The sequence below is a fragment of the Nipponia nippon genome, unplaced genomic scaffold (genome assembly GCF_047370975.1).
Source record: "Nipponia nippon isolate SJK-2023a ecotype South Korea unplaced genomic scaffold, ASM4737097v1 scaffold_3, whole genome shotgun sequence".
In the NCBI taxonomy this organism is placed as follows: domain Eukaryota; kingdom Metazoa; phylum Chordata; class Aves; order Pelecaniformes; family Threskiornithidae; genus Nipponia; species Nipponia nippon.
Genome location: NW_028262347.1, coordinates 96,995,421 through 97,020,903, shown reverse-complemented (window position 1 = coordinate 97,020,903; position 25,483 = coordinate 96,995,421). Strand labels below are relative to the sequence as shown.

At 38.2% G+C, this 25,483-nt stretch overlaps 1 protein-coding gene and 1 long non-coding RNA gene across 6 annotated transcripts in view; one reads left to right on the top strand and one right to left on the bottom strand.

Moving 5' to 3' along the window:
• Positions 1-1,220: 1,220 nt before the first annotated feature.
• LOC148054788 (uncharacterized) lies at positions 1,221-8,981 on the bottom strand. The gene is made up of 3 exons (XR_015706983.1): positions 8,742-8,981; positions 8,501-8,587; positions 1,221-1,323 (listed from the first exon to the last, which is right to left on the bottom strand). It is a non-coding gene; the product is annotated as an uncharacterized LOC148054788 (long non-coding RNA).
• LOC148054787 (uncharacterized) overlaps positions 6,460-25,483 on the top strand; it is a 31,190-nt gene continuing 12,166 nt past the window's right edge. For 2 of the 5 annotated variants that reach the window (XR_015706978.1, XM_087767812.1), the window contains exons 1-3: positions 6,460-6,954; positions 14,957-15,108; positions 20,821-20,941. Coding sequence is in view for 2 of the 5 variants with exons in the window: in XM_087767812.1 (XP_087623938.1) it covers positions 6,865-6,954; positions 14,957-15,108; positions 20,821-20,923 (345 nt within the window). In the remaining 3 variants the exon portion in view is untranslated. Of the gene's footprint in view, positions 6,955-14,956; positions 15,109-17,716; positions 17,818-20,095; positions 20,179-20,820; positions 20,942-25,483 lie in introns of those variants that run through there. The other 3 variants (XR_015706980.1, XR_015706979.1, XM_087767811.1) reach the window with 2 other exon arrangements.

Here is a 25,483-nt window from a genome sequence, read left to right as displayed (position 1 = left end):
AAATTAAAACAGTTAATTCTTAACTTCTATTGTAACCACTGCCCCAATCAATTTTTTGTAGGTTGCATAGCTAAGACACAATTACAATTCATGATCTGTTCTTCTTCATGTCAAAATACTTTCTCTCACTTGATTTCAGTTCAGCTCTTTAACAACTGAAGATCACAGTAAATTAGGATTTTCAAAAATTATTTTCCTTAATAGAAACAATCCATTAACTCTCGATGCTGAGAGGAACTAAGATGAACAGCATATTTCAGAATCAAGCATGCTAGTATGCTAGCAGTGGAAGTTTGCTATCCAGATGACAGGACAAAATCTGCTTTATTTGTCATACCTCAAAGGAAAACAGATAGCTAGTATCAGATGTGGAGGCAAAACTTCCCCTACTTGAAGAATGTACAGCCCAACACAGGCTGTTGGCTTTTCCCATGAAAACACACCTTTGGTGAAGCCTGATCTCTGAGGTCAGGCACCACAAATGCCAGTCAAAGTCTTACATGCTTGCTATGACAAAAACACTCTCAGGACACAGCTTCAGCAGTCCCCTTGCCTCCTCCTCTCACTTCATTTCCCTACTAAATTGCTGTAAAGTCTTTCTGGCAGTCTTAGAAATGGAGAAAGACCATTAATTATGACCATTTGTAATGGCAGAGACCTACAAAGAAATGCTTAGTGAAGTCTTGCATCATTTGAATCTCAGTCACAGGGTACCTGCTTTCCTTCTCTTTGTACACCACTGTGCCAAATCTGCAAAGAAAGAAGAGAAGGACGTAGGGCTACTTACAAATTTAATTTGCTGTCCGTGGGGAACACGGTGATGATGGCTTTTGACTTTCATGTGAATAGACTGGGACCTAAATGTTTCTCATCAGGAGATGTCACCTCATTAATTTTTAAAACATCTCTGAAGAACGCTAGGTTGCTGATTTTTGAATGCTGATCTCCAACGTTGCAGAGGACGAAAGGCTAAATATTGGGTTCAAGTGTTTAACAACTGAACCTAATTGTGAAATATTTTAGTAGTTGGGAGAGCAAGATAGTGTGTTTTATGGATATAACTTGATGCCAGTTAGCTGGAAGGTAGTATAGGAAGAATCAGAGCAGCACAGTGGGAACTGAGACGTTCATCAAAGCCTGATGTGTGGCATGGTAGTGTAGATTTTTCTTTTCATTTAAAAAAATAACAAGAAAAATCATTTTGTCATGATTCTACTGACTTTAACAGACGTAGCATCAGGTCCCTGCTTGGTCAGTTCCTTTGCAAGCACTGTAGTGAAGCGGTGTGGCTTTGCAGGAAAGATTGAGGAAGATGTCCCAAACCTAAAGGAAAGTGGAGATCAAAGCATAAATTTCCTGAAAATTCATGATAATCTCCACTAACGGAGCAGAAAGAGATTAACTTGCTTGAGACACTGAAAAAGAAATTGCCCCCAAACAGTTGCCTCTTACAGATACCTAGGGCTTGGGTTTCAAAGCTAGGTTTATTTGGAACTTATTTCTTCCTTAATCATAGTTTATTAAGTCTAAGCAAATTGGCAAAGGACAACAGGTTATTAAGATAATATTTAAAATGGCATTGCCAAGCCTATACAGAAATTTGTGAAGAGAAATTAACGTGCTACAAATTTCTCTGGTATCGTGAATGGGATTACTTTTCAATTTAGGTTTATCTACCCTCCTCAATTATTTTTACAAGATTATAATTTTCCAAGGTTAAAGTTAATAGAAAAGTAATATAAAAATGAGAACTAAAGAAAAGTCTACAAGGAACAACTGAGAAATATTACTTCTGCTTAGCAGTGGTTATTTAAGAATGAGCCCTGTTTCACTTCTCATAAGTGTTATGCTTTTCTTTGGATCAGACTTAGCAACAATAAGGGATTTTAGTGCTACAATAAGGCATTTAGGTTCAAACTGAATGTTTACCTACACTTTAATTACACAAAACCATTATAATTAAATGCATTTCAAACAGTATGTAAACAATGGAATAAATTCTGCTGTATAGTAACATTAAATAAATAGGCAATATTCTTCTCTTTTTTCTGGACAGATAACAATGAACCAATTATTCTTTACTGCTTTCCAAGAGGGCTTCTCATTGTGCAGAGAGGCTTAACATCTGGATCAATGCTTGCATGGTTTTTAATGAAGTCCTTTAGCTCTTAGAAATTATTGAAAAAGCATCTCCTGTGGAAAACAAAGATTAGTTTAGCTGGATGCCATGCTGGGCAACGGATGTTTTTCTTGGCTGGCTCACCACAAAACTGCTTCCATTCTCTGTATCAAGTAAGGATCTCCAGGCTTTAGTCCAGTAAACAAAGATTATTTTCTTGTAATTCAGTATGCACTGTAGCTTCTTGGTTTTCTTTTAAGGATGAGTAACTTGGGCCAAATTCTGGCTGTTGTCATTGCTTCTTTGCATCACGCTATTTCCATAAGGAGACTCAAAGGGATTCCTGGAGAAATCTATACATATCAAACAGCCCTAACTAAGAAATCCTACATCTCTTTCCTGTAAATCCCCATGCATTAAGATTTGCCAGGATAAGGATTAAGCTGTGTGAGAGGGGCTGTTGGCAAAGTGCTGAAAGTATGTGCTGAAGTGCAAAGAACAGCAGTGAGAGACTGCCCTGAGGTACCAGCCTTCAGTATTTTTCCAAATTGCTGCCAGGTATGCACTCAGCCCAGCATTTAAAAGGAAAAAACAGCTTAAAAGGTTTGCAATGTTTTGCATGTGTGTTTTTTCCCTGTTCCCCCTACGCTGCCCTCCTGATTGAGGGCAATCTCTGCAAAGAGCATTGGTGCTCACCCTCTGAGGGAGCGGCTGGGCTTGGACCTCCTGCCACGCAGCCCCCGGGGTACTGTATGCAGTAGGGTCCGCAGCGGTGTTTGCTGGGAGCATCAGCTGCTCAGTGATTTTGATGCTGTGTTTGCTCTTACTCAAAAACTGTACCATACTGGACTCCAAATAACCCTGTCAGATCAAGTCACACGTATACCTGGAAGAGCAATACATTGCTCCTCAGTGTAAAGCAGCAGCCTGATGAGACCATGAGCTGATCCCTTCTTTGGATCCCAGATTTTATTCCTAAATCACTTTAGCAGTTTTCTCAAACTCTTTGGCAAGTCATTTCAGTTCTCTGTGCTTTCATCTACCCAGTGGCTTACTACATGGGCCTCTATTTATACATAGGCTTTCTATACTATTGCTAGTGCTGGCTCCAGCAGTGGTCAGGCTCAATAAATCTCAGTTGGCCAATAACTTTTATTTTTTAGCTGAAGGGATAAATAATATGAAAAAAGCAATCATGGCAAAGTATTGTTCTGGTAAAGTGAATCATGCATGCTTAAAAATGTCCCATTCTGGGACTTGTGCTTAATGGGATGACCAGAGTATGCTGCAAGAGCTAAGCAATGAAATCTTTCCTTTCCCTCTGAATATGAGGAAGAGTTCTACATCTGAATGATTTTTTTTTTAAACGCTCTTTAAATTAAAACATGCAAGGAGATACACTGAAAAAGGGACTTTGGCTAAAGGCTTCCTAGCAATTATACCCACACTGATGAACAGCATAGCTCTGTGCTTTCCAACAGGGGAACTGGAGAAGTGAAATTACATCTGACAGGTTCATTTCTATATTACCACAATTTTTGACTAAAGGCAAAATTGATTAAAAAGAGAAAAGACTTAGGATGTAAGGAGCTGTAGTTGTGTTTCTATGCTGGATTCCCAGCATTAACCTAGACTTGGTGGTGCTGGTTACAGGAAAAGACAAGACAATTCTGTACCAATTTCAGTCTGTGTTTATAAATACAAGCACTGATGTAATAGAATTTTTTCAATGTATGGGGTTTATGAATTTGTATGTCAAGACAAGCACAGCTGGGAAGTGATGGAAGAAATATATTTAGTAAGAAGCACCTGAGAATGGCATGCTTAAGAAGGTAAATCATTGGAATAAATACAGCTATTCTGGAGAAAAATTATTGTTAGTAAAATATTAAAGCATGATTATTATCTATAGAAACATAAACACTTTTTACAGATCAGCATATATAGAGAGAGAGACGGATGTGTATACAAGGACAAAAGCATCCACGTTGTACAAATGAGCAAACTTAGAAGTGTTGGGGAAAAAATCCACAAGAGATAAATGACAGATTCTGCTTTACTTTTTGTGTCAGTCCTGTTAGTCTTATTTTGGTCAGTACTTTACATAGTAGCTCTGAGGTTATGATGTGGTTCTGTTTGTTGTTAATTAGTCAAATTGACAAAGGATATTGACCAATTAAGACACCAGTTAGGACTTGTAGTGCAAATACAGTTTGCATTACGTACAGTGGAATATTAAAAGGGAGGGGATTCTGTCTTTTCATGTTTGGGGTGTAAATGAATTCAATACAAACCTCTCTACGTAAGGAATTCTAATAAGTTAAAAGATTTTGTAAAGAAATAAATTATTAACTTTTTGAAAAAGGATGAAGCTGCAGAAACAAGATGATAAAGGATCTGTTAGAACTAATAATCCAAATGTTTGTGTATCTCTCAACCTGTGAGGCCAGTCAATCTTTTAAATTACCTTTTTTATTTTTTGAAGTCAAAGTCCTATGGCAAGTACCTAAATGAAACTTTTTAATATTTCATGGATTGCACATCTTCTAATCTGTTCTTTATTTCATTTTTATGAAAATTACCCTTCAAATTAGTTTTCTTCATCCCAGGAAGACCCATATTGTATGTATTATAATTTTTTTAATTATCTTGATTTGTGTATAGCTATGACTAGAGAAAATTCCAGCTTGAATTTCCAAAATAACTAGTGTGACATACATGGTATCTAAATGATGTTCTCTATCCCTCACAGAAGAGCATTTTGGATGGTCTTTTGAAATGTTTTCGTCAAGAGACTTGAAAATTATTATTTCAGTTTTGTGTTGCTTTCCCCAAATTAGCTTAATTCTGTAGGAATACTGGTAGCAAACAGTTCAGACGTTAATTGCCATGGCTCCCCCTGCCTCCAGCCTTTCCTAACGTCTTAAGAGATGGTGTTCTCCCTAGGGAAACAAGCGGAAAAGTTTCCTTTCATGGGGAAACTGTAAGCGAGAAATGAGGCATGCAGCACTGATGCATGGTGGGAAGCGGCAGAGACTAAAATACCTTTACTAAACATGTTTAATTAGTCATTATCACTGCAAGTTTTATCCCCACAAAGTTTTGACATCCAGTGGCATGCTTGGGTTAGCAGGGCCAGCGCGAGGCAGTCCAGACCTGCCAGCATTTTCTTACCATTTGTGTTAACTCCAACTGTTTTTCAGTGATAGGGGTTGGGAAAGGAGATAAAGCTTCTCTGATGTTACACTGTGACAACTGTTGTTATAAGGGAACTGGGGGATAGCCATGATGGCTGAGATATTCTGATAGAGTGAGAAACCAGGCAAACCTCCAAACTTCAAGCAGCCCCTTGTCTGGCAAGTAGTTAATGATAATCTAAATAACAGCTGAAAAAGCAAGTACTAATCAAACAGATTAGTCAAGCAACAATATCGAGACTCTGATGTTGTATTTCTGTCTCCAGTGGCTTCAGTCTCTGATGTTTTTTAATCTCCAAGGTCAAGATAGCTGGTCTCAAGACTTATTTGATGAGAAAAGCCAGGCGCAAGATGGGGGTCTTCACTCTTCCCCAAGTTATGCTATCACTGGTGCTTATATACCCTTTTCTGTTGGAGAAAACCAAACTGGTCTGAGGGCTCGCAACCTCTTTTTACAGGTCAGGATCAGTCTGCTCCAGCTCATCCAGATGGGTGTTACCCCCAGTGCAGATTCACCCTGGCATGTGAAGGTGAATGTGACCTGCTGGATGCTGGTCATCCGATTCCTTCTAATAGCTGCAGGCTGGAATAGCCAGCAGAATTAAATATCTTTGTTATTTTTATGCAGCTATGCCAAATAAGCACATGATACAAAACACTTCACTCTCAACCTTGAATTGAGCAGCTTTGTGGGATGCCTGGGGTGCAAGGCAAGCAGGGTGCATTTCACAGGGAGCTACAGTGGTCATCCAGTCACTCTCCTAGCTGGGACTCTCAAAGGAGCCTCCTGTTTCTAGTCCTGATTAAGTCTATTAAACAAAAGATTGTATACAAAGAGTTTTCAAATTAAATTATCCAGAGGGAAGAAATCTGAAGCAAGTGTACAGACTTGAGGACATCTAAGGTAAGGGTAGGGGTCTGGTGTCCAAAGGATGAGAAGCAAAAGCATGAGACAAAACAAGGAAGTGAAGGTGGGCACCCAAGGAACGTAGGCTGAGACACGCACTCACTAGCAGCGCTAACTGTAGCTGCTTTCAGCAGCTTTTGTCATGTTTTACACTGTACCTTTTGTCCAAATATATTTTTCTTTGGGGGAAAGCTTTTTATACTTTTTCTAGCACACATGTGGTATGTGTCTTATGAGTCTTATCTCTAGTTGATTTAGACAATACTTTCCTCCGACTGCTCTTGCTTCTGCTGGTTCACTTAGATGCTGCATCTCCCACACAGTGGCTCTAAATTATTTGAATTTTTTGAGTGTGCCCCAGAAACCTTGCTAAATCTTTCAGTCTTTCAGATCAGGCATTCAGTTCCACCCAGCAGCTGGAAATATTTGACAACTTTCAGTGTTGTTTTTTTTTGTTTGTTTTTTTTTTCTTCTATCAGGAACTTAGAAATACAGAACCCTGTGAAAATGAATGAAAAGCTCTGCTTATGTAAAGCCGGTAGAGCTTTGCTGCACATTCAGATCATATTTGAAGCAAAGATTAACATGAAGATGAGGTTTTATTATTCTTCATCTCTCCTGCTCTTCCTTGTTTCCCTGTAATGGATTTTGATTTATTTGATGATGGGATCAGGCTTCTCTGTATCATCAGGAACCTCCACACGTTTTCCACTAAGGAATGGGAGGAGATGGTAAGATTTGCATTATGTTTATTTGTGTTTTTCCTTCTAGTGCAACTGAGATTTGAGAATCCCTGGTAAGGAGAACCCTTTTTTTTTTTTTTTTTTTCCCTCCCCCCTAGATACAGGTTTATAAACCAATGAGAATACATAAATATGTATATATGTAGAGATAAGAATTATATAACACATTATGTTAGTAGCTGGATCAAAAGTAGCCGGAGGTAAAGCAAATTATTTTCTGTTCAAGAATATAAACGCGTTAGGCAAATTTTCCTAGCTGAGAAAGTTTCTACTGTGTATTTTTGTCATTGTGTCATTCTTGTCAGAGAAAAACTGCCAAGAATTTTAATGTACCCTGAATTCATTAGTAGTCAGTAATGAATTTATGGTTCTACAAAATGCCTGCCGAACAACCACGATCTCTGTATACATTTGTCTATTTTAATAATTTTCCTATAGCTATCCTAGGTCAAATACGTATTCATCACACATCTGTCTTTACTTGCTGGCAAACTAAGCTAATAACATAGGCATCAGTTTGTGCTGTACCGAAGTGTAGATGTGTGCAAGTTTGTACATGTGTTTCCCATTAAAAAGGGAAAAATACTTAAGCTTACAATAGATGTCTTTCTATTTAGCTTACTTATTTTTATTCTGCATGTATTTCATTATTTCTAACAACCTTTTTATCAATGTTACTACAGAAATGGAGAATGCTAATGCATAGAATCATGCCAAAACTAATTTTCTATTCCGCTTACTTAGTTGCTCTGATGTAAACACTGCTTGCTAGGTATCCGTGAATAATTCACAGCAGCTACATTATTTGGCCGGTTTATTTTTGTGTGCAATACCCTTGCATTTGAGCAATACATTTCATGGGTTTTTTGGAAATTATTCTTGTGAAAATATGCTGAATTTTAAAGGCAAAAGCATCAATGAATTTCCAGAGGAAAAAAAAAAATCTGTAAACTTAAAGAAAAGGAAGGACAGGGGCCTAAACTTTATCTTCACACACCAAGTAGGTTCTTTTCTCTTTGAAAGCCATTTTGTACTAATTCATATGCTGTGTTTCTTCAAACTGGTACACATATGTTTTAATGGCACTCAGTGATCATTAGGCATAAAGTATGTGCTGAGATGCTTTTTAATGTTTCTCCTGAGAGCTCAGACTGTCAGTAGAACTTAAGGCACTGCAGCTATATCAGTTACAGCCATCTAGAACCTAGCTGAGTCATTTTACCATAACATTAAAATTTATTTAATTTTGAAATACTAATTAACTGAGGGAAATAAAAAGATATTCTAGAACCATCTAATAACTACATTTGCAATGCAGTGATTAGTTAGAAAATTAACTCTCCTAAAATAACATCTTAGTATTCCATAATTAATATAGGTAGAATGCTCCACTATGAATCTTGAGTTGGAAATAATAATTTCAAAATAATCCTACTGTAACAATTGAATCTAGTTAGAAATCAACATGTTCTTACTGCTTCATGCATCATTATCAGCTACTGCAAATTGCAAATGTCCCAGAATCAGAACTTACCAGGCAATTTTGTTAACGTAGCAGAAGGTGAAACAGAACACAATATTGACTCTGTTGTTCTGACAACCCTGCTCATACTTTATGGTACTGTATAATTGGAAAGAGACAAAGAAATTAAAGATGCACAGCAGAAAAAGGTATGTATTTTTATATAGCCATCCTCTTGATTATTCTCCCCCCAACACATACATTATGGCCATGGATAAAAAGAGAGAAGAGGAAGAAAGGAAGAAATGCTTACCTAAGTGCAGGATTCTGAATCTATCTTCTGGCACTGTGAATAAGAGGATTGATTTTATAATGTACGTAGCACTTGGTGATTCCTCTAGTCTGTGTTTACGGATTTGCTTTCCTATTTTCTACCACTTGCCTATTTCCTTAGACTGTTTAACTCAGAAGTGATATCTCTAGTCTTTTGGCATTGGATAGTCCTTTTGTTTTCTTGTATGGTCCATACTGTGAACACTAACAGCACCTAGGTGTTGAGCCATTAGCACAACATAGGTAGTAAATAAGTGGTTCAGCTCTTACAATGAACTCCACAACTGACAAGTTTCTCCAAGAGATAACTAAATCCTGGATTTTCACATAAACAGAATGTAAAACTCAATTTGTAACAGCACCATCTGGAGACACAGTAATGTTACAGCCTCTAAATCTGCACCCACACGTTTCAGCGTGCAACTGGCATACTTCATTATCCAAGTACGGATCTGGAGTGGTTAGCCATGGTTATGCGCAGATATTTGCACAGAGATTGCGTACACAAAACTATCCCTAATGTCTTTCATCACCTCTACCTCAGAACTCCATATGCACCTCTCAGTGTATTAACTTTTTTAAAAATTATCCACCCTACAAAAAGTTATTGCGGTGACAGTTAATCTTTAGACATGATGACTTGGAGTTTTCACAACTTTTCGGTTTTTCAAACTGTTTTTGCTGTCCACTATGCGGGTGTCTGTCTATGCACGCAAACTAGCAATGATTACTTCAATCAGCCCTGGTACCAGTGCTGCTGACCTTTCTCCCACTGCAAACAAGAAGATTTCACATAAGTATAGAGTGACTGAAGCCAGCAATCTGCATGGTAACCAGTCTTCAGCTGCAGTAAACAGGTACTGCTTTTATAGTCAGGGTTTTTCAACTGTGGTTTCTCTCTCCCCTTGAAAAGGTTTTGATCAAGAATGCCTGTTTTTAAAAAAAAAAAAAAAAATCCCACTGTTCAGTACATGTATTGTTATTAAATCTTCATCTCCATTCATGCTGTCTCTTCCTATGTCCTCATTTAAATTAAAAAATGGGCAACTCAACCCAAAGTTTTAAAGCAAAACTATTCATGCTTGTACAACTACAGTTAAGATTGTTTTAATGTATATTACTAATATTTTTCATGTCCCCAGTCACAAAACGTTTAGGAAAATGCATATTGGTGCATATCAATAATCAAGGATTTATGATGCCTACCATAGATTTGAGTGCCTCTATAGAATTGCTTATAAAATTCTCAGTTACTAGAACAGAGTGTGCTGTGGTAACAGCACCATTCAGGAAGAGCATGTTTGCACGTGGTGCAGCTTTAAGCAGAAATCTGCTTTCCCCTGGCAGGTTCTGTAACATCTGTGAAAGATAATGGCAGAAAGATGGAAGATTTAGCACTCTTTGCCATGTTTGTCCATGCGGTGACAGCTGGTGTCCGATGGATGTCTTTGAACCCTCTTTCTAAGAAGAATGGGGTGGGCTAAAGACCTCTGTATTACTGACTCCTTTTGATTAATCTCATTTCACTGTGCCCTGTCTATGTGTCAATGCCAGATAGCCGTTGTCTGCTGAAGGCAGCCCCATCTTCAGGTTTTTCACTCTTGTGCAATTTGTAGCAAGTAACCCTGGCTCTCTTTCCTCAGTCAGTGTACATTTATTGTCGTTTTTCTCTCCTGCATATCTGCAGAGCAGTGTATTTTCTTACTTAACTGACCTCCCACCAGACTCTGAGAAAAGCACATGGTCTGACTGGTCTGTGCAGCTCTCTCCTTGCAGAATAAAATATGAAATGGGTTCTGCTGGGAGAACCCACCCGCACTCCTCCAGAAAGCAGTAGGAACGCAAGCTGGGGGCTCTATAAAGTGATGATAAATTCTGGTGCACCTAGGGAGGGGGGAAGTGTTAATTGTTTTGTTTGCAAAAAAATGGACCACAGGGATTAGGACACCTCAGAGTTTTATTTTTTTCCACACTGATGCCAATTTTTAATCTCTATCTTTAGTGCTGTCTGTGAAGTGTTATCCTCTTGAAAGAGTGTGCATTTACCGGAATAATCACATTTTCTCTTCCCCTCTGTCAGCTATTAATAGTGATAAATTTTAATTGCATATGTAAATAAAAACACTGTGTACTCATTAGTTTAAATATGTTTTTCATTAGGCAAATGAAATGCTCGTTGTATATGATGAAAAGCTAAAAGGAGAATGTTAACAGCACTGAGCAGTTTGGGAAGTATATTGACTTGATTTTTTTTAATTATTTTTTAGGATAAAAATAAACCCTGTTTTAAGGGATTATTATGGGCAAATTTTGCAGTACAGTCATCTTGTTTTTGGAAATGGAAAAAACAAGGTTAAGTGGCAGAAGCATGGGTATGGTGTCAGGGCCAATGCATTTAAAACTTCTACTAAAAGGGAGATAGTACATAAACTCATATTACTATTTATAGTATTGTCTATTTTGGAGATGGTAACTGCAAGGTGGGTAGCATTTTTCAGTTTCTATTTAGAAAAATCCTGACATGTCTCACATTTTGACAACTTGAAACATATTGGCCCCAAATTACATCACTTCTTCATCATTAATTTTCAAACTCTTGGAACCCAACGTTCCAAATACACTTTTTCCTATTTTTAGGGGCTGTGGAATTATAGTCAAGAAGATATAATTTTTCAGTTCAGTAATCCATATTTTCAAGCTTGAAGTATATTTATCTACCTACTAGGTCATAATTTGTTTCCTTTCTATCAACAAAATACCCAGGATTTCATAACCAATTTACTTATAAACTGTCCTTACTATCTCCTTCACTGTTCTGCTTAGTGGGAAATGGTACAAATCTTATCACAGAGACATTTAGTAAATCAGTATAATTTTATACAAAAGCCTGGCCTCTTAACACTTCAGTCTTAGTGAAAAGATGCTCTGTGGGTGTGACTTTCTAAAGTTGTTATGGCTCAGAACAGATTAACAATCTTTTGGCATTGGAAAAGATCGCATTGCTTGTGTGGTTATCCACTGAGGTCAGTCATTTGTCATTATAAAGTAGCTATATATCGTAATAGCCAAACACGTTTCCTGATTAGTATGAGAATATAAAATATCTTTCCCTCCAAAGCTTAGAGCAACAAATACACTTTCTTCTCAACTGCTTTAGTAAGAGAGCTAAGATAAAAAAACATTTTTATTTTACAAAGGTAAGCTTGAATATCCTTGTCTCATCTATGCTTCCACAGTTCAAATTCTATCAAATTTTTATATTGGAGCACAGTAAAATATTTATATGCAAGATGGAGTGAAAAAATGCAAAGGCTGGCTAGAGGGCAGTCTCTTGGAATTAACAGAGCCAAAGCCTCAGCAGGCAGTCTAAAAAAAAGTAATGTGTCAGTCTTCTAGATTCTTTATTTGCCAAACTTAATTGTAGCTAGCAGGATCCATTGCCAAGAGAATAAAGGCAGAGATTCTATTTTGTATAAAGAGCTATTGTACTTGACATGGTTGAAAACAGATTCATAGATTTTTAGACCAAAAGGGACTACTATCATATCAAATCCAACTTTCCGCATAAGAGAGGCCAGATGGTTTCAGCTGCCAGTGCCCTGATCAAGCTCATGAATTCTGGCTGAGTTGGAGCAAAGTTTTGAGGATGATATTCAATCTGGTCTTGGTTGAAAGAGTTCAAGAACCAAAGAACCTCTTTTGCATCTTCTTGCAGCAAACAGTTAACTGCTCTCCCATTTAAAAAGCAGTGCTGTGTGTTTGATTTTTTCACTTGTCTGGATCACTCTTCCAGTTGTTTCATCCTTTTTATTTTATCCTGCCAGTGGGCCATCTGAGGAGAATGGGGATTATGGAGTTGGGGGAGAAAAGATACAGGACGTGTTAAACCAAGACAGTTTACTTTGGGTTCTTTGTTTTAAGAGATTAAAGGAGGCTGTGATTTAATACACAATGATATCGCATAATATATAATAGGTCATGATCTCTCTTTTGCCCTTGATGCCCTCAAAATTCTGGTTTTCTAGTCTGCTATATTAAAAACAATAGGCAGTGTAATGTAAAAGTAACGTTCACTGGATGGTCACACTTACATACAGTAAGAATGATCTACCAAAATGCTAGCTCAGTCTGGATCCATGCCCTAATGAATCCACGGACGCATTTTCAAAGAATTTGAGCATAACAGCCCCCCATGCCCATTGTTTATAGGCTAAGGTGAGTTAGAAAGCAAGCGTGTCCTGACCTTCATTAATGCTCTACATATTGTCTTTACTACTCAGAACAGTTCTCCTTCATCTATAATCCATGCAGCATTTCCCCAAAGTTGTCAGTATTCACAGAAAGCAGTTAGCTTTTATAAATGATTGCACTGAGCTCCAGACTGACTCCTTTGATTCTCATCCATCATCAGATCCTCTTTAGTGATTTCTCATGAGGTTCCCCTCCCTTTTGCCACAGAATCTCTCTAGGCAGGAGAAGATGTACTTCAAAGATGCATTAAATCTTGTACATAGATATCTGCACATACTGACGCAACTCACTGTAGCATTTGACAGCTCCTTCTTCAGGTTCCTCAAAAAGCTTACGGCAGAGGTGAGAAATTTGAGGCTATATAACACTTTAATCTGTACTACGCCCTCAAATACTTAAATTGTAGATATATCTAGACTGAGTGTTTTTAATGGTAAAATGTAATGTTACGCAGGTAGATGAGGAAACATAATTTCTGTATAACTCATCTAAAACTAGCACCATATTTTATCCACATTCAAATTTCTTATCTGAAACTTGGCTCAGTAGGAAATGGTAACATGTCAGGGAGCCAATTAATGTTATCTCGCTCTCCTTTTTTTGTTCTTTAATTTCTGTGCTTTCATGGGAGCTACTTCCTGTTCTGCTGTTACACACAGTGAAAGTATTGATTGACTTCTGACATAGGTCTGACTTGCTGATATCTTGAATACTACTGGGACCTCTGAATTTGGATGGTATGAACCTCCCTAGAGTAGAAAACTCATTCACCGGTATGCGATAAGGATCTGTAAAGCTACTTCTTTGTCCAGTTTGGATTACTTTATGCAAACTGAATCCTTCTAAACCATAATGTTATCGAATGGTCCATTTTGTGCAGTGTACAACATTGATAGGAATCTGATTTTGCAGTACAGTCAGCTTTCCAAAATCAAATTTTCAATGAGGCAACTGGAGTGCTTTATAATAGGGAGAGTTAGAAACATAATTGTAAGCTGCAGTAGACACTAAGGAATACAAATAGGAGGGGTGAGAGAGGTCTGTGATCCATACATTTGCATATTAAGATAACTATCAGTTGTAAAAAACGAGCCACTGTTAAACTGTAGTACATTAAACAGTGCAATTTTACCTTACTTCTCCCAATGGCAACCATAATATCCTTGCAAGGCAATACCAGAAAGGAATGCCCATAAAGTGGTTCTTAAGTAAGCAATGCAAAATGTAAACTCTACATGAATTTTTAAAATTAACCGCCTTTCAGCAAAAACAGCGGTGACTCTCTCCTTTGGATTTTGTTTTATCTTTTCCAAGATTCCTAGTTACAATACAAGTGTCTCACAAGTGTGCTGAGCTGGAAAAGGTTTCCTCCTCTGTTGTTCCAGGATAAATCGAACAATTTCAGGATAATTTGCCAGCCTCCATTTTTTTTTTCTTCAAGTAAGTGATTATCTGTCATGCACCTGTTAGTATAAATTTCAAGTTATGAAGGGTCATTCACTAATAAATATAGAGAGTTCTGGGAGGTAGAACAGGAAAAGAGAGTAAGTTTCTGTCTGCAAACTGCTCCCTTAATGCAGTCCAAGACAAGCAACTAAAGATAAAATGTGATTTAGGATCTGTTTTGCGTTATGTAGTTAAAAATGGTATCTTGCCACTATATTTGTTCTACTGACTTATATCACTTTTCACTTACTATTTATCTATATTTCAATACCCCACAGCAGCAGCAATTGTAGCACAATTCCCAATATACTCAATTGATTCACTGTGAAGCATTTATTTACCATGTATGGGTAACTAAGGAGCATGAAAATTAGAATACTGAACTAACTTGAAGTTGGTAGCATCCACTGCAGAGGTTAACCATAAAATAAAGCCCAGAAAGTCCATCACGGATCAGTTCTCGCTCTCTTCCTTGTGCTTTTTCCCCACTCCTAACAGATGGAGGGGTTTGCTCTGCAAAGCAGTGTGGAAGATAGGATTCCCCGGAGACAGGAGCAACATCTTTTTGAGATGAATCTCCTTAATATTTTGGGAGTAACTGTCACCTTGGAGGAAGGCTATCCATATGAATGTAAGAAATGTCCTCCCAGGTGAGTCTGATAATCTATGTAGCCCAATATATATATAGTCACTAGGGATATGAATATAAATCTATGTCTGTGAAACTGTGAACAAGAAATTACTAAGCAACTTGTGCAAGATGCATAGTGATTCGATGTCAGTTTTATGAACTCAGTCTCAAGATGATTTGAACCCCATCTGGGATGAGCTCAGCAGATGTATGTAAGCCTTGATTCAAAGCATATGGAAAATGGCATTATAATGAATTTTTGAAGAAATGCTCTATGCTGTGCCTAACTAGGAGTGCACTGTGGTGCTGGTGAAATCTGACAAACCACTTAAGTGCTTTGCTGTGGCCTTGTGTTCAGGCCTTGGTAAGTCCAAGAAGTGCACCGGCAGCCTTCTCTAGTGCTGTTGAATGCAGATTCACACAAAATGAAATGCAATGCAAATAACTCCCCACAACTGTTGAAGGGTTGTAATTTGTCATTTTATAAGCCTCTTATTGTATGTAGATACTTTTACTTTGGAGGTGAAGGAGCTCCCTAAAGCACCTATGGATTGTATCCCCCTAAAAATAGTAAATAATGAAAGTAATTAGCAGAAGAATAACATCTTGCCACAGCTGCAGAGTACAAGTGAGACAAAAGTTGGTACAGAGTAAGTATCAAATGGAGAAGGACTCATTTGACTCCTTTGTATCTAACTCCGGCCATTAACTCAGGAACACAACGTGATTATGTACTTCAGTTGGTGATGCCTTTGGAAATAAAGGTAAGTTATAGAAATACACATGCATACAGCATGTTATCTCCATTTCAGTGTATTTAACTGCGAGCTCTGATGTAAGGCAATGGATCGCAATTTGCAGAATGGCTGTTCAGATACTGAAATTCCTGGGTACTCAAAGGCAGATTACAAAGTGACCTCTTAAGATATACAGTTTTAGGTACCAACCCAAATATTTACTATATCAGCAAGGGAAGTCTATTTAAAAGACCATCTCCAAGCAAATTAATTGCTGTGAAAACAAATTTCCTCTGCATCATGGCCCTGTTAGTGCCACAATTTCTCACATGCTCAGGTTTGGACTCAGCAAAGCTCTTAAGCACCTGGTAATGCTTATTCCTAGCTATCAGTTTTTAATATTTGGTGATGCTTTGATTTCTGGGAGACTTATCATTAATGTTAAAAATGTTCTTAAACACTTGATTGCTAAGGTTCTCCTCCAAAAACCATGGACCTTAGTGGGAAAAGCTGCAGATTGTTTTGAGGGATCCTAAACTACAGATACCACACTAAATGATAGCCAGGCGTTTTTATTTTAAGAAGTTATAGTCTGCAGCCCAATACTTCCAAAGAAAGCCTTCCTACTTAGGAAGGTATTTAAGCATGTTTTTAATTCCTACTGAATTTTATGACCTTGGAGCATATGTCTGAACTGATGCATTTTGAATAGGGAGGCACATACAGCACGGATCTGATAAGTGTCATTCTGAGTCTGTGCCCACAGTATTTCATGAATCATGAATGCTTCTATACCCTCTGGAAAACTCTATTTTCTAAATAGATTGCAAGATCACATAAAAGAGAAACTTGCTAGCAAGTCTCATATATATTAGCCATTCATAATTAAACTTAAAGAGCAGAAAAATCTTTGCAGTGCAGATACTGGGCATCCATTGATGGATAAGGAGTATGAAGACTACTGCAATAATGTGCTAGCTATTTCCTTAGCTCATTTTGAGGGCAGGGGCATGCTAGAATTACATTGTGCCTACGTATGTAGAACAAAAACTCTCTACTTTCAAAACTGTTTACCTAGTTGCTATAAGTCTATCACATTAAATAGTTAAGAGCTACTTTCACAGACATTAAATTTAACAGCAAATTTTCGGGAAAAAAAAAATTCCGTTTCTCTGCATGCTTTCTTGAACTGGCTTGCCTGTATTTTGTTAAACTTCAACTTTCCTAACCTTTTAGTTGTCTCAGGTGAAATACTTCAGGACTTGTCCTTGAACCTACAGAATAAGAAATCGGCATGAGCTTGTATCCTAACCAATGGTATTTTATGACATCATCTATATTGAATCACTTAATGTCTCTAGACAGCTTCTGTTGTTAAAAATCCTCTGAAATCTGATGAACAGGAGCTTTTAACAATGACTTTTACTAATTAATGCACAACAAACCTGTCTTCAATCCCTCTTTATTAAACAGAGCAAATAATCTGTGTTGCAGGATTTTATCGACTGCTATAGCTGTTCAATAGGTACCTCTAGAGAATTGTTGCCATTGAAAAAGATACCATTTCCTTTTCTAAGTTTCTCAGTAGGAGCATCCTGTTGAAAAACCTTTATAATGGATTTTGTTTCCTTGCACAGCTGTATGCTCAATTCTGACCAAAACCCAAAAGTTAGAATTTTAAAAGTGCAATACCAACTTAACGAAACATGACCCTAGCATTGTTGTCCATTGTGGTTAGCCTGACCAGCCTTTTCTTTCTTTCTTCTAAATCACTAGAGAATGTAAGACAAATCAAGTGGCTGTAATGGTATCTGCTGACACATAATTAAAGGGTTTTTTTAAAAGTAATTTATTGAAAGAACGTTATTAATTTGCAAATTATCTGCAAAGGATGCAGCCAAAGACTAGAGCTTGGATCCAACATGGACAACTGAAGTCGACTTGGGTGAAGGTCAGAGATCCAGATGGAAATGCAAATAAGCTAACCAAAGGTAAAATCCAAAAAGCTTCATAAGTCCAAGCATGTTGGGACCATGCTTTGACCTTGCTAAAAGAATGAGATTCCTCAATGTATATTGACCAGAGGAAAACTGGTCAATAAAAATAAGTGAAGTATCTTAGCAACAAGAAAAGTGTAAGCCATTTTAATGGGTAAAAGGTTTTACTGGGAGATTTCTAAGGTGAAGTTGACCTGCATTTTTATTAAAAAAAAAAAAAAAATCTAGTATTGGTATAAGGAAGAATTGATTAGTGATTAGTGTATTGAAGGGTATGGAGTGTATGTATGATTTTCCTTTATCTAGTAAATTATTTAGCTTCTTTTTTTCCCCAAAACCTTTTGAGGTTTATAATAATGCTGATTTCTATTTGCATAGTACAGAGTTGGGGATTTTTTTAGTATACAGATTTCTATTTTTGACTTTTTAACAATTACCTTTCCAATAAAGCTATCTGAAGTTCTTGTGGTGACATTTGAGAATTTGACTTCCCAGAGATCATCAGTGTAGCAGTGGCAGGGCTCAAGACTCAGCCTGCCTTAGCGTAAGTTTTTCAAGTTCCAGTTTTTAAGGATGTCTTAGACTTTGTAGGAAGAGGTGTTTGTTTATACAAACATGGTACTTACGAATATATGCCTTTGAAAGTGTGCTTCTCTGTTCCTGTGATTGGGACAGAAAGGTAAATACATGCTTGACTCATTGTATAGTATGAAATGAAGTTAGGCAGAGGGCTTTGGGGCATTTGCTTAGCTTTGCTGGATTATTTGTTTTTCCCTATCTGTTTCTCTTTAAAGTGTCACCCAGCCCGTTCTTAAGAGTTCATCAAATTTAGTGGAGAAGTAATATCTTCTATTAGATCAATTCATACAGGTGGAAAAACAAATAGGATTTTGGGCTCAGCCTCCTTTGCTGACCTCTTTTATTTTCCTTATATCCTTAGGCTGTGCCACTGTTATGAAAACATAAAAAAAATCTCTTCCTGTAGTCGATGTTATCAAATACTTTCAACCTATACAAGCTACATTATCAAATCAGAAGATAAAACCAGGCTTCATGAAATAGGTGAACCACTACACAGACTCAAACAGGAATTTTTTTTTTTTCCAATAGTGGACATGCAAAATAGCCTTGCCAACCCAGTAGCAACACACAGGGGTACGTTTGTAGAGAAAACCTGAGCTCTTACAATTAGTGAAAATCAGTAAAGCTGCAAGTCAAAACACCTGTGAAAAATGTCATAATGTAAAGAAGTCATTATTTATAATAATTAATTATGGGCATTAATGAAGTGAAAAGAGTAAATCATATTATTAAATACCAAGCTAATACACTGTGAATAATAAAAAAAAGCAAAGTTGCTCTCAACTCTCTGCTTATAAGATATGTACCTTTCTTCTGAAAAAGTTCATAAAGAAATTAGCACATTTCTGTATTTTTTTCTTTAACATTCAGGGAACAGAACTTGAAATTTATTAAATAACTACTTTTAATACAAATGTGCTTAAGATGGGTGTAGGTTTAACAGTGTATCTCGGTCTCTGAAGAAAAGTATAATTATGTGGATTTAAGATATGTGACAACTATAAGCATTGTGATATTCCAGTACATCTTTCATTGCTTTGTGTCTATTTTTTATACTGGATGTGAACTTATTTCAGTGGGTCATGTACAGTAGGGGGCAAACACAAAATAAGTATTTAATGTGAGTCAGTAAAACGAAACAATTATGTCTTTCTTATCAGAAAGACCAAGAACTTTACAAGGGACATCACAATGCTTATAGATTCTGCCTTTCCATGAATGTGATGCAAACACTGGACCCCACAAGCTACACCACACATCACAAAATAAGACACCATTAAAACAATAATGAAAAATCAGTGACCTTTACATGTAATATTGAACATTACCAGTGTCAGTATGTGCTTTGGGTAACAAGAAGTAAATTAGCAGCCGAGTGTAGAAATTATTACAAAGTTCTGTTAATTATTAAACATTATTTGGGGATTTGAGAACTGTAGAATTAAGGGGAGGAGGGGAAGAAAAAGAGAGAAATCCTATACTTCAGTGATCACAACCACCACTTGAGATGTTTGACAACAAATCATTTATTTACTGCATCTTTCATGCCTAATAACTATGAACACTTTCCTTGGTAAAATGTAAATGTGCTTTCACAAATATCAAAGGAAAATACCTGTGCATTTGTCTAAAATTGGCTATTTTAATTGAAGATACAAACTAGGTCTTAACTGACTATTTTGCCTTTCAGCACCAGGCTCCAGCTGTAGGACACCTGGACTCTAACAGCTGGTTTCTTTTGTAACTGCCTCCAGTTACCACTTTGGAAAGTACACTCTTTTTTCTGCTCACTACAGAAAAGCCACCGTGCATTTCTGCAAGAAATCAAAGGTATAGCTTTTTCTCCTGAGGTTCAGAGTGTAATTCATAGAGGTTTAAGATGTCTCCTCTCCAGACAGAAGCAATGAATGTACAAAATTGTTTCATTTCCAGATGTACACCTAAGGTTTCTAATCCTTCTCTCTTTCTCCTCTATTTCTCTACCACTCGCATCACTCAAGAAACAAAGATGTATGCTAGGCAGACTATAACTATTTTTTTTTAACATCTGTTACAGGCCAAATTCAATTTTATTGCTATTTCCCTTCACATTCTGTATGTATGAGCTGGTATTAATATCTCCAAGGAAAGTAAATGTACGAATCAATGTGTCTGAATTAAATAGGGCTGAACAAATGAAGCATATGTATGAAAGAGCACGTGTTGTGTTTGTACATTCAGGTACTGTGCTGAGCATCACAGGTGGCATGGGACATGGTGTGGAGGCCACGTCCAGCTTGACAGAGAAAGGCAGACTGGCCAGAGGAAGACTTGGGGAGACTCTCTGTGTGAGGTGCCATAGCATTCCTTGACAACAAGGTGCAGAGGGGGGCAGACTCTGGGGCCATGATGCTTGTCTGCTCTGCTGCCACACAGGTCTCGGAGGAAACGACTGGCAAACCCCCATGAGCAAAGCAGGAGGGAGGAGACTGAGAACAGAGCATCAGAGGGCATCAGGAGCCGGGAGCAAAAGACCTGAAGACGACGTGGCTGTGAGGTTAGTGCCCAGGGTAAGGAGCCGCTCCTAAAGCGAGATGTCTTCAGAAAATGCAGTGTGTCCATCCTGGGAAGAAAACTGGGGAGAAGGGGTAGGTACTTTCAGAAGCCGTTTCTGAAAACTGCTGCTGAATAAATGTTGTATATGTTGCAACTGCCGTTCTAGTTGTTCATGTTTGTCTTGCAAGCAGCCCTTGCAGACACTGCGTATGGAAGTGATGTTTGTTCCAGTACTGCTGAGAGTGGGTAGGCAGTTACTCACCTGCCAGCTGATGTGCGGTCAGCTTGCTCGGTGCAGCTTCCAGCCCTGCATTTGCTTGAGCATGCCTACACCCACTGAGGGGACGGTGCTTTTATTCTCCAGCCCTCCCAACCTGGTTCATCCCCTTGTCAACAAGGCAGCCCGCTGCTAGTCAGCGAGTAATAGCCACAGCCAGCGCAGCATCAACACTGCCCCCAGCCCTGGTGGCTCTCCCTCCTCTGCTCATCCATATTCCCCATAATGCAAGTCAGATGTTTCACAGTCAGCCACCTCCAGCTGTCCTGTCCTAACAGGCATAGTCTGTTATAAGAATTTTAGCAAAAGAATAAGAGGAGATAGAAACCCGTAGCTGGCTTGTAAGGGAGAAGGGTGGTTTGGCTGGAATGTGTGCGGGTGATAGACACCTTTTTGTACTATCCAAATTTGCACCTTGCACTATAGAGTATAGCAGTGGCTGAAAATTGTCTATTTATTCTTCCATTCCATATGATTGTCCCATCCTATGCTGAGTGCAAACAGTGTATGGCCCAGGAGCTGAGTCTACTTCATGATATGTAATGTTCTGAAGACTGTATTGCGCAGACTTGCAGAGATTCTTTTCAAGATGTGCGAAAAATAATACAAAACCAGTATTGAGCTATTCCTCTTAAGCTATCTGCAGTTAAAGTGATTATTAAACCCCAGGACAAGTTTAAGGGTAATCCAGATGAATATTGTTTTCATCAAAGCAATAATGAAGTCATCTGCTTTTTCCCTGTTGCCTTAGGACTGACTTTAGAAAAGGCATACCATCAAACGAAATTGGAATTATTTTGCTCCAATTCCTTGAAGTTCAATTTTTATCAGTTACTGCTTGTAGTTATCTGAGTAAGAAAGACTACTTGCTTTCTGAATAGTGCTACTGATAGGTGTTTTTTTACCCATTTTCACTTGGAAAGTTAGAAATGTACTGTCTTTATAGTTAAAAAAAAAAGGCAATGCAAGATGAAAATGCACTGCTTTTTCTAGTACAATAAATAAATAAGGTCCACGTACAAAACAAGTGGGACTGATGTGAGGTGGGTGACAAAAATACTGTGAATACAGAAAACAGAATAGCAGCATGTGTTAATGCTACAGACTTCAGTCTTGTCTAAGAAATATGGGTAAATGCTCCTCTTCTGTGGCTACTTCTAGCCATTACTGACTGTTGAATCCAATGGTCCAGGTGCTAACTCTGATCCTAGAAGACCTTAGAGGCTGAAAGCAAACTGGCAATTACTACAACACAGAGTGAGACACTACATAAAAAAAATACACTTTGCCTGCTGTCTTTCTTAAACTCTTCAAAGCTACTTGGAGGCGTGATGCTGGCCCTGCATAGTCACCTCTGGAGGTGTGCAGTAAACCTTGACAGTAGAAGCAGCATGACACTGCTTCCTGAGAAAGAACGGGGAAATTGAGACAGCTACCCTGAGGATCCTGCAGAGGCAAATTAAGCTTTGGAGTTATTACAGATACTGGGGCACCTCAGTTGCCCCTCTTTGCTTTGGAGAACAAGCAGCCATGTTTCCGAGAGAGGCTGTTCTTTGCTCTTTATGAGGCCCTGAAGTGCTCCCTAGGAATCAGGCCATGCCCACAAAAGGTAACTTAAAAAATCCAGGCACCTACAGCTATGACTGACTCAAAGAAAACAATCCAGAGAAATAATTGAAAAGATAGGCATAAAACTGCATGTGCATGGAGCATAATGATTAGCACCAGCACGCAGAGGTTATATGCATAGGGTGAGAGGATTCTGCATGGCATGTTTGCCCCCAGTCTGCCCCCAGTAACACTTGAAGTCTCTACAGGAGACAAAACACTGGTGTGGTCCTTTCAGAGATTTTCAGTCCAAGAACAATCCCCACACAACAGATTAGATGCTGCTTCTACGGCTCAGATTTATGCATCCGAGGATTAAAGCTAGTTGGTAGGAACAACACCAGAAATGGGTGCCTGGGCATACTTTGAGCTTTGAGAATATGACAATATTTTTAATTACATCAGAAGCACTATTGCTTCAGAAGGTCTGCTTCATCAAAGGTAAAGTCAAATGACAACAGACAAAGTGGCAGAGGAAAATATAGGGCGCAACATTTAATGAAACAATTTATAATATCAGGATTGCTCATGTTAGGACAAAGTGAGTGGAAAATGCACCTAAATTAGAATAACTAGGGTTAATATGCCCTTTGTACTGGCATGAATCTTTATTTAATCCACAGGTCAGAATCAGTCTCTTTGGGTTCCTCTGATATTTCTATATTTAATAGAGTGTAAGAGGATAATAGCAGAAACAAACAGCACTGCATGTAGAGGAGGTTTGTAGCCCATATAAACATAATCATTTAAGCTAATTCTACTCTATTCACTGTTTCTCAGCTTGACCAGCCTATCTGCTTTCCTAGTGGGAATGGCATTCTTATTTTTTACTTTTTCTGTTAATAATCTTTCTCGCTCTTACATGGCTTCTCTCAGTGATGCTGTCAGCAAGATGATGCCTAGTCCCAATTAGAAATTCAATCAATATTCACGTAATTAGGGTTCTAGCAAAACCATGTCATTTAGTTCAAAGACACGGATATATTACTGTAGCTATTCAGGATTCAAGTAATTTAGGGCACCTCAGTGAAAAAAGATAAAATAAAGCTGAAAGGCTTAGAGGTAGTTAATTGCTACTATGGCAACTTCCTAAATAAGCTTTAGATTCTAGTCATGATTCAGTTTATTTGGAGGCAGAACAGAATCATTAAAGATGAAACTTAGTTAAAGCTCAAAACGGTTCTGGGATCTTACAGTTTTCTGCTGGTCCTTATAGAGTTACTTAAAGTCTGTCCATTTCAGCTTTGAACTGTGTCCAAGGAACAAGATGTAGACTGCATAGATTAAAAAATGGCAGCATGTTACATAGCAACAATCTAATTTTAATAACTTTGGCAATTGCATTTTTACATTTTTATATCCCAGTAGAACTCTTTTAAATGTATTGTGTGGGAAAGAAGCGGTCCTCGGTGAATAATGCTCTCATCTGTCCATAAAACGAATTGATTAAGATCTGATTTTCAAAAATGGGCTCTGACTGTGAGTGCATCTTTGTTATCTCCCCGTATAGGGTGCAGTCCCCTCAAGCCTTTTGGGAACTCAGCCCCTATCAAACACTGGCTCTCAACATCACTGTCCCATGGGGAAATTCATAAATGGATCTACAGAGTGCGAATAAGCTAACCATAGAGGAGTTCTTTCCATGAAACAAAACCCTGTGAGCAGAAGACTGGGGGTATGTTTTAGGCTGGTCCCTAGCCAGTACTGTAACAAATCTGATAACTAGGAGCCGGGAGAAAGGTTGCCATATCAAAACCTTGCCATGCTGATTGTGTCCATTTGTGTTCCTAATATGAACAGGAGTGAATATATTCGGCCTCTGTGGAGCTGCATTACTGCAGTAGATTTAAAGAGCCTTACTTCTACAGGCAGCAATAGAGACAGCAAATAGAGAAGACAACAGAGTTGGGTGACTCTCAGCCACTACACTTTAATTAGCTGAAGATCCATACCAGCCTAAACTTTTTGCATTTTCTCAGCAGCTATAGCTCCCTTCCTTAACTACTCCATAGCACATAACTCAGTGAAGGCTACGAAATAAAATCATGTCTCAGTAGGAGACACTCCATGGCTTCTCACAAAGGTAACTTCCTAGCTCAGACCGGCTTTCCCTCTTCTGTAGGCTGGAAATCTCTGAAGTCACTGAGTCATAACTGCAAAGTTGTTAGGGAATGATGCCTTCAATGTGAAGGCACTTCACTTAGAAGATAACTCCAGAGGTGAATGTATAAGCAGTGTAGACTGAAGTAATGAGGAGTTCTCAAAAAAAAAAAAAAAAAAAAAAAAAGCAGGACAAGTTACCTAGCTGTGAGCTCAGTGCTCTTAAGGGTGACTGGCAGCTGGTATGTAGGTATATTTTAAAACTGCCTCAAGTAGCTTAACTGTGCAGGGTGGGGAAACTGTGGTATGTAGGGTTGTCTTCAAAGGGGGTAAAAGACGACCAGAAGAGTGATAGACTGTTTTCTATGTGGCCAGGAGTCAATATGACATGATTATAAAATAATCCCCTTCCTCACCATCTTGCAAGCCTGTCTGTCTGTCTTTCACGAGTTAATGGTCCTGGGGATGGGGAGCTATCCAGGGCAGGACACGACACACCTTGCTGTGTCTGACAGCCTCGGGGTGACTCTAGACTTCCTCCATGGTCAGTCTATGGAA